Source organism: Parasteatoda tepidariorum, chromosome 8, assembly GCF_043381705.1.
Source record: "Parasteatoda tepidariorum isolate YZ-2023 chromosome 8, CAS_Ptep_4.0, whole genome shotgun sequence".
In the NCBI taxonomy this organism is placed as follows: Eukaryota; Metazoa; Arthropoda; class Arachnida; order Araneae; family Theridiidae; genus Parasteatoda; species Parasteatoda tepidariorum.
The window spans coordinates 2,204,897-2,219,563 of NC_092211.1; the positions used below are offsets into that span (position 1 = coordinate 2,204,897).

The window sequence follows — 14,667 nt, forward strand, 5'->3', positions numbered from 1 at the left end:
TAACCATTCCCTAAACTGACCCAGTGTCTTTTTTTTTAAACCTTTTATCACAAAAATAATGCAAAATTCAAATCTTACATTACTTTTAGTATACTTTTTAGAAGAGAAAAAAAAATAATAAAGCTTTCTAGTCATATAAGTGTAATTTAAAAAAATTACACATTTTAAACAAAATTTTCAATTAGAATGAAAAATAAAATTCATTTTAAACTAACCAATATCTGAAATTCTGTATGGGAAGAAAAATGTGGAAAAACATTTCCACTAAGATTTTGCCAAGAACAAATTAAAGAAAAAAATTTCATACAAAATAAAACGCCTTTTTTAATTGTTTATTTTTAATTATTTATTTCCAACATCCTTTTTTAAAAAAAGTTTTCAGGACTTTCTGTAGTTTACAATAGAATCTATTATAAAATTGAAATTTCAATGAAAAGAGAGTGATTTATTTGGCTCTAATTGAAAACATAAGTGGGAGAAAAATATTAATATTAATTACCAATTATTAATAAAACATAAGTTTCCTTCTGATCTGAACAGAGATAAGAGAAAAGTATTTTTCAATTATTATCAATTCAGCCTTCTTTTGCCATGTTATCGCGAATTTCTCCCTTTTGGAAATTTTGTTGCTAAGAAGAATTGCAAAATAAAATTAATACCGAATATCTTTATAACAAAAACTGCAAAATGTAAGGCTTTTTGTTATTTAGAATTTTGCATTAGATAGATCATTTCACAAATCATTAAACTTATACTAATCATTACAATGTATATCTGTACCAGGGATGGGCAAACTACGGCCCGGGGGCCAAATGCGGGAGCCGGAAAGTTTTATTCGGCCGATAAAGTTCGATTTTGCCGATTCGTGACGAATATAAACAATATACAATCATTTTCTTGTCTACTTTGTTCAAAACTATTTTTGTTCTTTCATTTTTAACAAAGTTACTGATGACCTTTCTACTTTCTCTATTTTCGTTCTACAAAGCATAAATTGATGGAAATAGCTAGCACAGACAGCTTCAATTGGTAAAATGTTGAAAGAAGAAGTTCTTTATAAAATAGCCATAAATTGGCGCCATCTAAATTGGTTTCTAAGTACGCCAAAGTTTGAATTTTACAAATCATTTTCCAAAAGCTAGTTTCACAAATTTAATATTTCATGGCCAGAAAATCAGTGCTATGTATGCTTCATCTTATATATGTGAACAAGTGTTTGCAATGATGAACCTTAGAAAAAATCATGTCAGAAGTAGACTAGTAGACAAACATTTAGCCTCCTTCCTTAAAATAAGTACATCTCACTTGGAACCTCAATGTAAGGAACTTATATAAGGAAAAATGAAGTCACAACTTCATTCATCTCATTAAATATTTCAATTAAAACTTGTATATTGTTTTTTTTTTATTTCAGAAGTTTTTACCTGGCCCACCAAACTTCTTTTTCTCAATTTTCCTGGCCCACCCCTGATCTGTACCAAGCTAATATTAAAATGCTTTAAAACTCAAAAATATGCATTTAAGTAATTAGTATTTACAGACATAAAATTTGAAGTATTAATAAATAAAATCCTACAAATTTATCAATTTTTGTTGTCTTTAGAAGGCATTAAGTTATGTGGTTTATGGAATTGCTTCTACTCAAGGGTCTGTCTAGGTTTTTTTAAGAGGTACCTACTTTGTGAAAATTTAGACATAATTTGTAAAAATTAAAAATTATATTAAAAATTCAACACGAAAATATGGTATAAAATAAGAACATATTTTCAAAAATTGTCACTACAAGTAAAAATTATTTATGAATGGTAAATTTCGATGCATATTTTTCCCACATGCATGTTCAAAAATAATTTTGCTTTTGTAAAATTTTGGGCTTAAAATTGTATCCAAATTTAAAAATCCATCAAAATCATTGCCCATAGTAAACTTTCAACTTAAATTTTAAAAAAACATACATTTAATAGTAATAATTAGCACTAAAAGTTATCTTATGAGAACATTTTCGACAGGGTCATACAGAAAAAAATTTTCTGAAGAAAAAAAAATAAAGGTCTATTAAAATAAATTTCGAAAAATGTTTAAAATAATAGTTCGAATTTTGACTTCCTGTAAACTTTATAGAGGGACAGCCTTGTCATTTCATTTTTTAAAAAAAAGCTTGCTCTAATATGGCATAAGCGACCGGTAAGGGTTTCCACTCTGCATTAACTGACCAAACATGCGCTACCTATTAGTTGAAGAGCTCCTTTTACTCGAAAAAGCTCCGTTTTTCAATAGATTACAACGAGAATGGGGCTTGCATGGCACTAGCGCTTTTTCTTCCACTTCAATTAGGAACAAAGTAGCTGAAGTTCCTTTTCTCCCATGACATTTCGGGATCCCGGCATGTTTTTAGTCAGGCATGGGAAGGAAAGGCACTTTTCTTACAAACCGTATGGGAAGCGAATTCTTATACATCATAAAACAATCCATGGGATAAGTTCCATTGCAATTCGAAAAGCGTAATCAACCTGGGGTTTATCATTTTAACGGGGATACAACAACAAAATTATAAGAGCGGGGGGATGGATCTTAGAAATTGCTATTATAAAAGTATTTTGTGAAGGTATCGCTATACAGTAGTAAATTTGCCCTCGACAGACCCCTGCTACTGAATCCACAATTATTATATCTCACACAAAGAATAAGCTTTTTTGACAAGTGATATGCAGTTTAAATAACAGATATTATTGTAATTAGTGTACAAAAAATTAAAATAAAAATAGCATTATAATTATTGGGTAAATAAAAAATAAGAAGCTAAAGTGATAGACTACCTTATGTTTACTTTTGTGTTTATGTTTTTTAGTTTTTGTCGATGTAGAATCTTCACTCACAGCTTCAGAACCTTCTGGTGTTGCGCTGGGAGAGGATCGGGATGGAACTGCAGACAAGTAAAACAATTATTTATGAAGAGTTTTTGTAAGTTTACTAACAGAAGAAAATAGTCGTTAAAATTCTTTAAAATATATATGTATAATTTTTTTAATTATTTAAGCTTCAAGTTTAATGCATAAATAAAATATTAAATTAAAAATAAATTATTTCAAAGAAATTTCTTTACAATGAAAAATATACATGATTACGAAAGTACACTGTGTACTTTTCATACATTTTGTCAACTCATGTAGTGGTATTTTCATATTCTTATTTATCAAAAACTCTTTTGACAGATTCCATTCAAATTGTTCAAATCATTTAAAATTATGTGAATTAAATCAATGTAAAAACTAGTTTACCTTACGACAAAAAAATATTCAGATAATTAAAAAAAGCAAAATACAGTGGAACCTGTGAAAGTGACCACCTGGGTAAAGTAAACGCCTGAGTAAGGTGACCATTTTCTACAAGTTTTATTTCAAAAGTCCTTTTTAAAGAGCCTTCGTAAAGNCAATGAAAAATATACATGATTACGAAAGTACAGTGTGTACTTTTCATACATTTTGTCAACTCATGTAGTGGTATTTTCATATTCTTATTTCTCAAAAACTCTTTTGACAGATTCCATTCAAATTGTTCAAATCATTCAAAATTATGTGAATTAAATCAATGTAAAAACTAGTTTACCTTACGACAAAAAAATCTTTAGATGATTAAAAAAAGCAAAATATTAAAAAATAATATTTCATGTGGATTTATCTTTGGACAAACAAGATTTCATAATTGTATGCAAAACGTTTTTGATTCACATCATTAGTTCCAGAGAGATGGCAAATAAAATAATGTAAAAAGTGAAATTAACATTAAGGGGCCCAAAACTGTCAACTTCTTTTTTCCTCCAACTACCTGAGAGTGGTCTTTTCCCATATCTGAAGGATCAAGAATCTAAATCCATTGCAAAAAAAAATAATGTTTGCTTGAAGAAAGTACATTTTTAATTCCGATTTCATAATTTAAAATACTGTGCAAAAGATCGATAAAATATCATACTCACATATTAATTAGAATATTTAGGGTAAGGCAATTGGATCATTGAGGAGATTTAGTCCAAGCACATGAAAATCTGATCATTATATCAAAAGTTATGAAAAAAAAAACTTTTTCCCTTTCTGTGCATTGTGCATGCACTTAAGTGACTAAGGTAATAATGACATTCAATGTAGAATGATGACGTTCAATATTGGTCCCTCAAAATAATCATGATGATAAAAATAATCATAGTCACATGAAACATCACAAGAATGACACCTTCCACTCCATGTCACAAAAATTCAATGCCGGAGAGAGGTCATAACTCAAAGAATGGTCAATATTGGATTGCCAAAAAAATTTCCCGAAAAAGCATTTAAAAACTAATTACAATTTAAATTAATACCCAATTGTTAGAATTATTTATTAAGATTGCATGCTATGTGTTCTACTATGTGCTACATACATATATTTTTTAAATTTTAACATTCGTATACTGTGATATGAATTTAATAATTACCAATAATAAAAAAGCAATATTATATTTTGAAAAGAAAATTACCACTGGGAGTTTCACTTGAAGTTTTTCGTTTGTAGTCGTACATACTTTCTAAAATATTTAAGTCTTCGTCCTCTAATGTTAGCATGCTGACAGGAAGAACATCTGGAGGAATTTCCACAGAAGGCTCTTCTATATCCTAAAAATCCAAGTGAAACTATTAATTAGTAGACTACTAAAAGAAAAATAGGACTGATTCCACGCTAAAAAACACAAACCACAAAATGGCAGTTAAACAAATACAAATTAATTAAAATTGTTTTTTAGGACTTATTTATTCATTGGGAATGCATACTTAATATATTTAAAGCACAATAGAAAAAAAATTCATAAAATCTATTATACTTTCTCTGTATAAAACTACATTCTAATGAAATTCACATTATAGGGTCAAATAAAATTTGAGTCAAATTTAAAAATAAAAAAAAACTAGATTTTTTGTGATTTAAATTATTGTTAAAATAAAGAATTCTTTTTAATTATAATAGTTAATTTTTTATTCTTGCATGTATTAATGTTTTATGTAAAACAAAGGAAATTTTAATTTTTACTCCATTCATAATTAGTAATTTTATTCAAAGTTTGAAGTAAATATTGCTAGTTTTTTAAAAGTACTTTTGATTTTTTATGCTTTTAGAAATTTAATTGAAATTATAGTATGTTTATTTTGTGAAATTAAACATTCATTATTAGCCTTTTTTTTACTTTATTAATATAATTTGTTGCAAATATAGTTTTAATTTTTCTATATAAAACAGTATTTATAGTAATAATAGAGTGAAACACACACTTCATACTCTAGTGTGACCACAATATTCCACAAATTACTAGATTTGATAGCGAATTTTCTTTGCAAAGCCAAATTTTGCCAATTTCTAGAGAGAATGGTCACATTGGAAATGAAGTGCGAGTCATGACTATGTTAATGCAAGCACAAATAATAAATATGTTGAACTTAAGCAGCTTGGAATAGGAAATGCAAAAGTGCACAAAAATAATATATGACACAAATTCAACTTGTTCAATATAAATCCGTCTGTGATTATTTTTATGTACACATTTTGCAATTTTATTGTCTAATACACATGCTTGGAATTACATTTAATAAAAAGGATATAATTCTTAAAACAAACTTCATGAAATTTCGTAAAATCTATCCCAGAATTACAAAATTTTTAATTTAAAACTAAACTCATATTTGTGAAAATTGCAACACCATGAAGGAATCGTCATAATTAAATGAAATTTTATACACAGCTGACTAGTAGTAGTACAAATAAATGATTAGACTTTCAAAGCAAACAAACAATAACAAAAGATCAAAATCAGTATTTTGTGTAACCACCACATGCCGCAATAAGTGCTGCTACACGACGTGGTATGGAGTCAAACAAATTTTGAATGTCTGTCTGAGGAAGAGCATTCCATTTTCTTTGCATGCGTACCCAAAGTTCGTCTGTAGAAGCAACAGGACGAGGATCACGAGTGAGACGTTGACCAATGAAATCGCACGCATGTTTAATCAGGGACATATCCGGGGAATACGCAGGCCAAGGAAGAAGCTGTACCTGCCTCGATGCAAGGAAGGATTGAACAGTCCTAGCAATATGAGGGCGGGCATTGTCCTGTTGAAATACAGCGCCTGCCAAGGCTTGAAGGAAGAGAACAGCTTGGGGCTGCAGAACTTCACTGATGTACCAGTTGCTGTTCAGATTACCCACAATTCGTAGCAATTGAGATCGTCCATGATATGCTATGGTACCCCAGACCGTAACTCCGGGTGTTCGTCCACTGTGGCGCTCGATAACGCACTCCAGAAGGTGGCGTTCACCGGCATAGCGTCTGACATGAATGCGGCCATCATGGTATCACAAATTAAAGCGGGATTCATCGGAAAACACGACATGCTGCCAATCAGCACGCCAGTCCCTACGCTGGTTGGCCCATTGCCGCCGCAGGCGGCGATGGTTTAGCGTGAGGGGGATCCTGTATAAAGGAGTCCCTTGTGCGCAGTCCACGCTTCAGCAGACGTCTATGAATTGATGAAGCACACAATGAAACACCTGTAGCTATTGACCACTGTGCTGCCAGTTGTCTAGAGGGAGCCGTATGGTCAGTCAGAGCCATGCGGACTAGGTGTCTATCGTCGCGAGCAGACGTGACATTTTGGGGTCCACTCCCGGATTTCCGAGTTGTCTGACACTCGTTCGTCCACTGATTCCAAGCACGCATCACTGTGCTGTTGTTACGCTGAACACGAGCGGCATCTGTACGATAAGATAATCCAGCTTGTCGAAGGCCGATGATTCTCCCCTGTTCAAACTCCACAAGTTGTTGAAAACTCGCTCTCTTTCGTCAAAGAGACATAAGTAACGACTAAGCTAACGTTTACCACAAGTAGATTACCACCGATAAACATACACGCCTCGCTACAGCCGTCTTATTTATTCGGATCCATCAGCCGTTCAGAGGGCGCTGCTCAGCATGCGCTACGGTTCTGAAGTTCTAATCATTTGCATATTATGCTCTACTTTGCATTTCCTGAAAATTTCAGCTCACTTGCATAAGTCTTTCATGGTGTTGCAATTTTCACAAACATGAGTTTATTTTTAATCTTAAGAAACATTTATTTCATCTAATTTTTAAAACCAATACTTTTCTTCTAAAAACAAATTTTTATACTCATTTGCATGCAATAACATTTTTCCCCTTAGATAAATAAATAAAAGAAAAAAAGAAAAATTAGTTGCAAAAATATCAATGAAGAAAAAAAAATTTAAAAAATGTGTAAGAATATTTAATATAATAAACATAATAAGTACTATCTCAAAACTAAACTATAAAAAGCTACACATTCAGAAATTTACTGTCAAACCGTAACAGAATAACTCAAAGTAAGAAGTTACAGCAGTTTTGATTCTATATAGCCTTTATTTCAATTTGTAATATTAAAATTTAAAAAAAAAACAAGAAAAAATCAGTCAATGAATGCTTAACAGTCGAGCAAACGACCCTTCCCAAAAAAATAAGAACATACGATTCTTCCATTCAACTTTTACAAATAAAAATGTTTAACATATAAATAAATTTTTTAAAAATTCATTTTAAATCTTCCACAATACTAATTGTATGAAACTCTTAATTCTCTTTTCATTATGACAATAATTTGAATATTAACATCTTAACTACCACTACATACCATATAAAAATTATAATCCAATTATAAAGAAATAAATACAACTGTATTAGCAATTACCTTTATATCAAGAGGTGGCTCATAATTCTGATGGTTAGCTAAAATCATAAAAACAACCCTCATTACACATAAGAATATTTGAAATTAAAATTTTAAAAAATAAATTTTTATTACATAAACTATCCAAGAGGCCAATATCTGTTTAATACATTTTATAGACTATCCATAAACTAGCCAGAAATACTAACATTTTTTAATTGTTATTATACATTTTATAAGCTTGAATAACCAATTCAACAGCTTCAATAAATAATGTTTTTAGAAATTTTTAACTTAACTAAATGTTGTGTTATATGTAATGATGATCACATTACCATTCATTATGTAATAAAACTTTTTTTAAACATGCTTCGATTTTAAGCCTTTGTTTCTTCGCAAGACTTGTTCTTGTATGTCACATTTTTAAAAATAACTAATTGAAACTCAAGGAAAATCTGTTATTTAATAATTTTACATATTTTACCAGCCACTTAAAAAACAATTTTCGAACAATAAATTTATTTCTTTACTAACTTACTTACTCACTCATTAAAAAAAAAAAAAAAAACGCTTATATTGAATAAACATGCTACTCAAATCAACAGACATTCGATATTTTAAAAACAGATTTAATGTGTAGAGAATAAGCTTTATGTGTTATTTCAGTGAGTTTTAAAATTGCAAATAAAAAAATTAATAAATAAAAAATATATATAATTTGTGGTTATAAGAATAAGGCTTTTAAAAAAAATTATATTTAAGCCATATTTTAAAAGAATCAAAGCCAAATTTTAATACTCAATACCTCGGAAATAATAAATTTTTCATGTAAACATTTTGCAATTAATATTATGCATATCAAAAAAAAAAAATAATAATTTTTTTTCATTTTTAGAAAATTGTTTGTACAAAATAGTCCTAATTGCAATTAATTAACTTCATATATAATTTGAAGCGAGACCTCTATTAATTGTTATTTAAATAATACAGTTTATCATTTACAATTACTAACAAGCATATAATGTAATAATATTGTGTATTGCAAAATATTTTGTAAATCAAAAACATTTTGCTCTGTTTTTAGGAAACCACTTTAATTAATTTGCAGTGAGTCCACATTTACTTGTTATTTCGAAAAATACAGTTCATTAATTACATTACTAAGAAAAATACAATGCATTTTCATGTATAGGCCTAGAAGCACTGAATTCTTTTTTTTTTTTTTTTTTTTTTTTTGAAGTTAAACAACACTGGGCAGTTTATGTATGAACCTCCCCCAGCTAAAGGCTAAGTTACCAAAGCATAGTACAAAGTAATATTTATAAGTGTAAAATCAAATAATAAGTGAAAAAATACCAAATAATAATAATAATGAAAAAACATAAATATGTAATAAAAAATAAAATTAATAATAGAAAATGAAAATTGAGTCCTAAAACTTATTGAGTCTCACAACAAAGTCATTCAAATTTTTCAAGTCTGAATCTAAGTTTTGAGTTGATTTGGAGAATTTGTTTTCACTTAAAAGAATAATGCCTATTTCTTATTATTTACACATTTAGTACTTTCTTTACTAAATTTTCTGCTGGATGCCTATTATTAACATTTATAGTACAAAACTACAAAATTTACAAAACTTTAAAACTAACTAAAAGTAACTTTACAAAATTTTATGCCCAATTCATAAATGAAATATCTCACTGTCATCTATAAAGTTCAAGGTACTATATGTTATTGGTACTGTATGCTTATAAGTTACGGAAATTTTTTTTTCCATTATGGCCAATATACATGTAATGTTAGATGCAAGCATTATTGAATTTTACAAGCTTATGATCTACATACATTTTCTGAATTTTGGAGGAATTACTGAAAAAAAAATACATTCTCTGCTTATACATGGATTGTCTTACAAATCAAACTGCGCTTAAAGAGCTTTCTTATATATATATATACAGTGCAGAACCTCTTATCCGGAAATCAGAAAACCGGAAAACCAGATAACCGGAATGAAATTCGGAACCGGAAATTAATTTTCTTCCATTAAAAAAATTTTTTTTTCCTGCAAGATTTTGAGCCCATTTTGTTATTTAGAGCGTACAGCGTATCGAGTTGACGAAAGAACTGATTTAGAGGACGGATCAAAAGCCGTTTGTAGACGAATCTCACATAAGCACAAATAGCTTACATATGTTATTAATGTTAATAATAACATTAATAACATATATAAGCCTGTATATAATTTTTATTTCATAATTTCTTTCCTTATTTAAACTTAAGTGTATTATTATTTATCATTTTTTATTATTTCTAAAACTGTTTAAAAATAATTTTTTAGTTTCGTTTTATAAACATTAAAAAAACGGCATTTTGTAGCGATTCAGAAAACCTGAAAAATCAGTTATCCGGAATCGCGATGGTCCCGATTGTTCCGGATAATCGGTTCTCTACTGTATATATATTGCAGAAAAAATGCTACTTACTTTTAACACTGGAGTTTGAACTGTGATTTGTTATTACTGTTTTATCCTCATCTTCTGAACTTGGATCATTAACAATTTCTAAATTATTCAGCTTAAAACTCTGTATATGAGTGACAGCATCTTCTGGATCTAGTTCATCTTGAAAACCAGCTACCATAGGATTGGCAACATTATCCTCCTCATCGCTTTTGAAATCAAACACAGAGTATATAAATAATAATATAGTTCTTTAAATATAGTATTATTTTTTTAATACCAATATTTCTTACAGTATAACATTCTAAAGCTCAAAAAGATGAAAAAATATGTAAAAATAATTTTAGAGACAAATCATGCATTACTAAACAGTTATTTCAAACTGTAATTAATAATAATAAATATTATATTAAAAAACAAGTTTTTCCAATAACATTTTAAAATATTGTATTGAAATTTTCATAAGCATTGAAGCTTATCTTTTATTGTTAAACTAATAATGAAAGGACACTTTACAAATTTTCTAACCTATAGCAGAAAACACAGAAAAATATCAGTTTAAAAAAGCAAATTTCGATTAAAAAAATATCAAAATGGCATCATTTAAAAACACTATCTAAAAGGGAACCAAACAAGATTTTAATTGATTGTATCAAAAATTAAAAATTACATATTACTTAAAAACAAATTCCCTATATTTTGACATTAGTGAGTCTAGAAAATAACATTTTCTCTATGCAGAAACAAAAGATAATATATGATATCTTCTAAAAAAAATTATGTGTACAGCATTTCTGTCAATTTTAAAGATACTACTTTAAGATTAAAGTTTTTGTTTAAACGTCTATAAATTTTTAAGTGGTTTTAAAATAAATTTCTTATTCATGTACTTAAACAAGAAAACTTTTATTAGATGACTAAAATGTCATGATTATATTAAACTAGAATTTAATTTTTAAATATACAATTATCTATGTACATATAGTCTGTTTCATCTTAACTTTTAACACATAAACTTTGAGTTTTTTAGTGACAGCAAAATTGAATACTTATAACAATATTCATTACTTAAAATAAAAATAGAAATTTCATTTTTAAATAGTTTAATTATTTTTATATTTCAGTGAAATTGTGATAATATTTAGAAATGAATTTCTTTTTAATAAAAAGTGATACATGATTAGAAATCCAACAAAATTTTATTTTAAATTAAAAAAAATAAAGTCAGATTCAAATATCAGTTTTTATACTTTTGCTAAATGAATTGTGAAGGCTAAAGATAGGAAAAATTAATATCCGTGAAATTAAAAGCGATATATGATTAGAAATTGAAAAAATATTGTTAAAATTATAAAAATACCTGTCAGAGTCAAGTTTGGGAGTTTCCGTTCTTATGTCATCAGCTGACTTTTTAGGGGACTCTTCTAAAAATGAATTGAATGTTTGATCTGCATCATCAGGAACAAAATCATCTACATTAGTAATATCCCCAGGCAGTTTAGAAACCTTCTTTGGAGAATTTTCTAAAAGAAATCAAAATCAATAAAGATAAAATGTCAATAAATAAAAATTGCTCTTGAAGAATATATTGCTTTTGAAATTATGAACATAAAATATTCAATCAATGATCACATACTCTTTTGAGGCATGGAAAACTGACAATTCTTATAATTTATTTCTTTATTTTGTTTATTTATTAGGTACAACAATAAATTTGAGAGGGTTCACAAGATAAGGCAAAATGAAAAGTTGTGAATAAAGATTTGTGTCAAATACAAGAAGAATTTTACATTTTATTTTAAAACTGGTGCTGAACAGTCGACCCAATTCTATGTTTATCACAATCACTATTCAACTCCGCAGCCTTGTAATTTTGAACCCAATCTAGGAGACAAAGGAACTGCTGTATCAAGCATTGGGGCAAACTAGCCTTTGTGAAGAAATTTTTGATGAAACAAACCTGCCTTTGCTTAACATGGAGAGGTAAACCACGATAACCTCCCACAGTTAGCCCGATGGCAAGGCGATTCTAGACTATGATCCGTCTACCACTGATATTTTTTATGTCAATATAGTAGTCAGTACGAGCTGTTAGCAGGGAATTTGTATTGCCCAGCCAATGCTGGGATTTAAACCTGGGTCATCTCATTGGGAAGTAAGCACTATATCCCCTGAGCCAACCACCGCGACTCTGCAAGGAGAATTTGAAAATTCTTTAGGTGTAAGTTAAAAAGCTAATTAGTTAAATTTCAAAATCATGGTAATGGTCAAAAATACAATAAAGTAGAAAGCCATAGCAATTAAAGCTAATACACTTGAAAAGGAAATCTGCAGTGTTAATTAAGAACTACTTGGAAACAATTAAAACATATTACCTTAGTTAATATATTTCAAACACTGCTGTTTGCTTTGTTTCAATAAATGACTTGTAAGTCAAATAAAGCTAAATGAGGTAGATGCAATTAAAATTAAAGCTAATAGACTTGAAGTACCGATTTTGAACCACTTGAAAAAATCAAATTTAAATATTCTAACCTCCTCCACAAGTAGCAAGGCTTCTGTTTTTTAAATAAATGCACACAAAAAACTGATAATACTTCTAAAAATCAGTTGTTTATTCAGCATGAAATTTAAATGCTTATATAAAGAAAAGACAAAATAGTGCTTGGTCATAGTCTGTACTCCAGAAGCAGAAAGTGCCCAAAACTGCGACGAATGTCGCAGAACAAACGAAATTCTACAGAACAATTTATATCTTGAATAAAATTCTCTTTAGCTTTGACCACTTGCTATTTGCTCAGGAATGATTTTGCTTTAGAAGAGGAACATTTGACAACCTGCACAAATTTCAGCACATTTATCAGTAATTTCCCTCTCCCATATCTTTGCCATTCTGAGGAGGAAATTAATGAATTAGCTTTTGGGTGTAACATTTTTATAAAATGGGTGTATCAGTTTTTAGCAGACAGCAGGAGAAATCGATCACCATTTTTATCAAGAGAGCTTCTAAAGCAAGTAGTAAAAGAATTAAATTCCGAGATTTCCAATTTCATAAAGTTTATGACTTTTATATTTCCATTCCCATTTCAGAAGCAATTTGTGAATCGTGGGGATCCACGATTGACAGAATTGTTTCGAAAAGACCAAATGCTTTCGATGGAGGTGAAGAAGTTGTTAGAACAGACCAGTGAATGTTTGTGTCTGCAAATGGTGCACCAACTGGGCACTTGTCCCTTCGAAAGATTTTAAAGGCAGTCCTTATTTTAATATTTGGACCTTTATATCATAGGCATTTTATTAATAATTCATCATTATCATTGTCATTAACAAAATTTTGTACTTCAAAAGTGATTGAAAAAGTAAAAAATCAAGAATGTTTGCTTTGGTTTAAAAAAATAATGTAGTGTATCTGTGTATGATCCTTTTTTTTAATAAATGAAAATATAGTATTTTAATGTAAAGTTGACTTTTTTTTGCTGTGAAATGCTTGCAGAACATTTGTATAAATTAATAAGTCCTATTGCAGAACATTTGAAAAAATTCTGCTTATGGGGTCTGTACTTCGATTTATCATATTGTTATCAGCTGTGTACACAATAAAGTCCCAATTTTCCCAAATAAATTCGTTTAGACTTCATTCTAATTATGAAATCTTGTATATTAAAATGCAATAAATTCAAAATAAACGGTAAGTTTCATTTTCTGACATTTAACAATAAAAATATTTCTGAAATTCCTAGAATTTTTGAAGTTTCATGAAACTTAAGTCTCTTAAGAAATCTCAAGGAACTGAAGTCTCTCGAGTTTTATTTGTCTCCTTGAGAAACATAAAAGAGAGATAAAACTGAATGCTTGATACAATGAAAAGTGATATAACAAGAGTAGAAACAAAGTTATTTTCTTCTAATGGTCGATACTAAACTATTAGGTTCTTTGTCACGGATGACGCCGGAAGTGTGGGTTATATGACGTTATCCATTGAGCACTTGTCAACCTGAGCCACAACGGCGAACAACATTACCCATGGTGAAGATATTTAAGGAGGCAAGATGATAAGTATTTGAGTAGTATTAGTTCTATATGCTCATTAAAAAATTATGTATAAAAGTGGGATTGAGTAGTTATAAAAATTCATAATTTTTTTTCCGGTTTGTGATCAAACAATTTTTTAAGTTTCTAATTAAGCACTTATCATTCGTCATTAAAGCATTAATTTTATTAAAATTATCTTCTTGTTGCTTCTTTGTCTGAAAAAATGGCTTTTGAACAATGGCAAGAAAACATTGTAATACCGATTTTATAATTATTACATTGAATTATTACAAAGATTGCGTCAATTAAACTCTTCAGCCTTAGCATCTTGCCTAAATTTTGTCTCAAATGCTAATAAATTATTAAACTAAACTAAACATTCATTCTAAATTAAATATTTAATAATTCAAAGGAATATTATAAAAAAATAATTA

At 28.8% G+C, this 14,667-nt stretch overlaps 1 protein-coding gene across 10 annotated transcripts in view; it reads right to left on the reverse strand.

The window, feature by feature from the left end:
* LOC107442335 (rab-like protein 6) overlaps positions 1 to 14,667 on the reverse strand; it is a 39,724-nt gene that overhangs the window by 2,328 nt on the left and 22,729 nt on the right. For 5 of the 10 annotated variants that reach the window (XM_043048201.2, XM_071184413.1, XM_071184411.1 and 2 more), the window contains exons 13-16: positions 10,226 to 10,410; positions 7,764 to 7,801; positions 4,511 to 4,646; positions 2,817 to 2,923 (exon numbers count right to left, since the gene is read on the reverse strand). In XM_043048201.2, the coding sequence (XP_042904135.1) occupies positions 2,817 to 2,923; positions 4,511 to 4,646; positions 7,764 to 7,801; positions 10,226 to 10,410 (466 nt within the window). Of the gene's footprint in view, positions 1 to 2,816; positions 2,924 to 4,510; positions 4,647 to 7,763; positions 7,802 to 10,225; positions 10,411 to 11,561; positions 11,725 to 14,667 lie in introns of all 10 variants that reach the window. The other 5 variants (XM_043048200.2, XM_043048203.2, XM_043048202.2 and 2 more) reach the window with 2 other exon arrangements.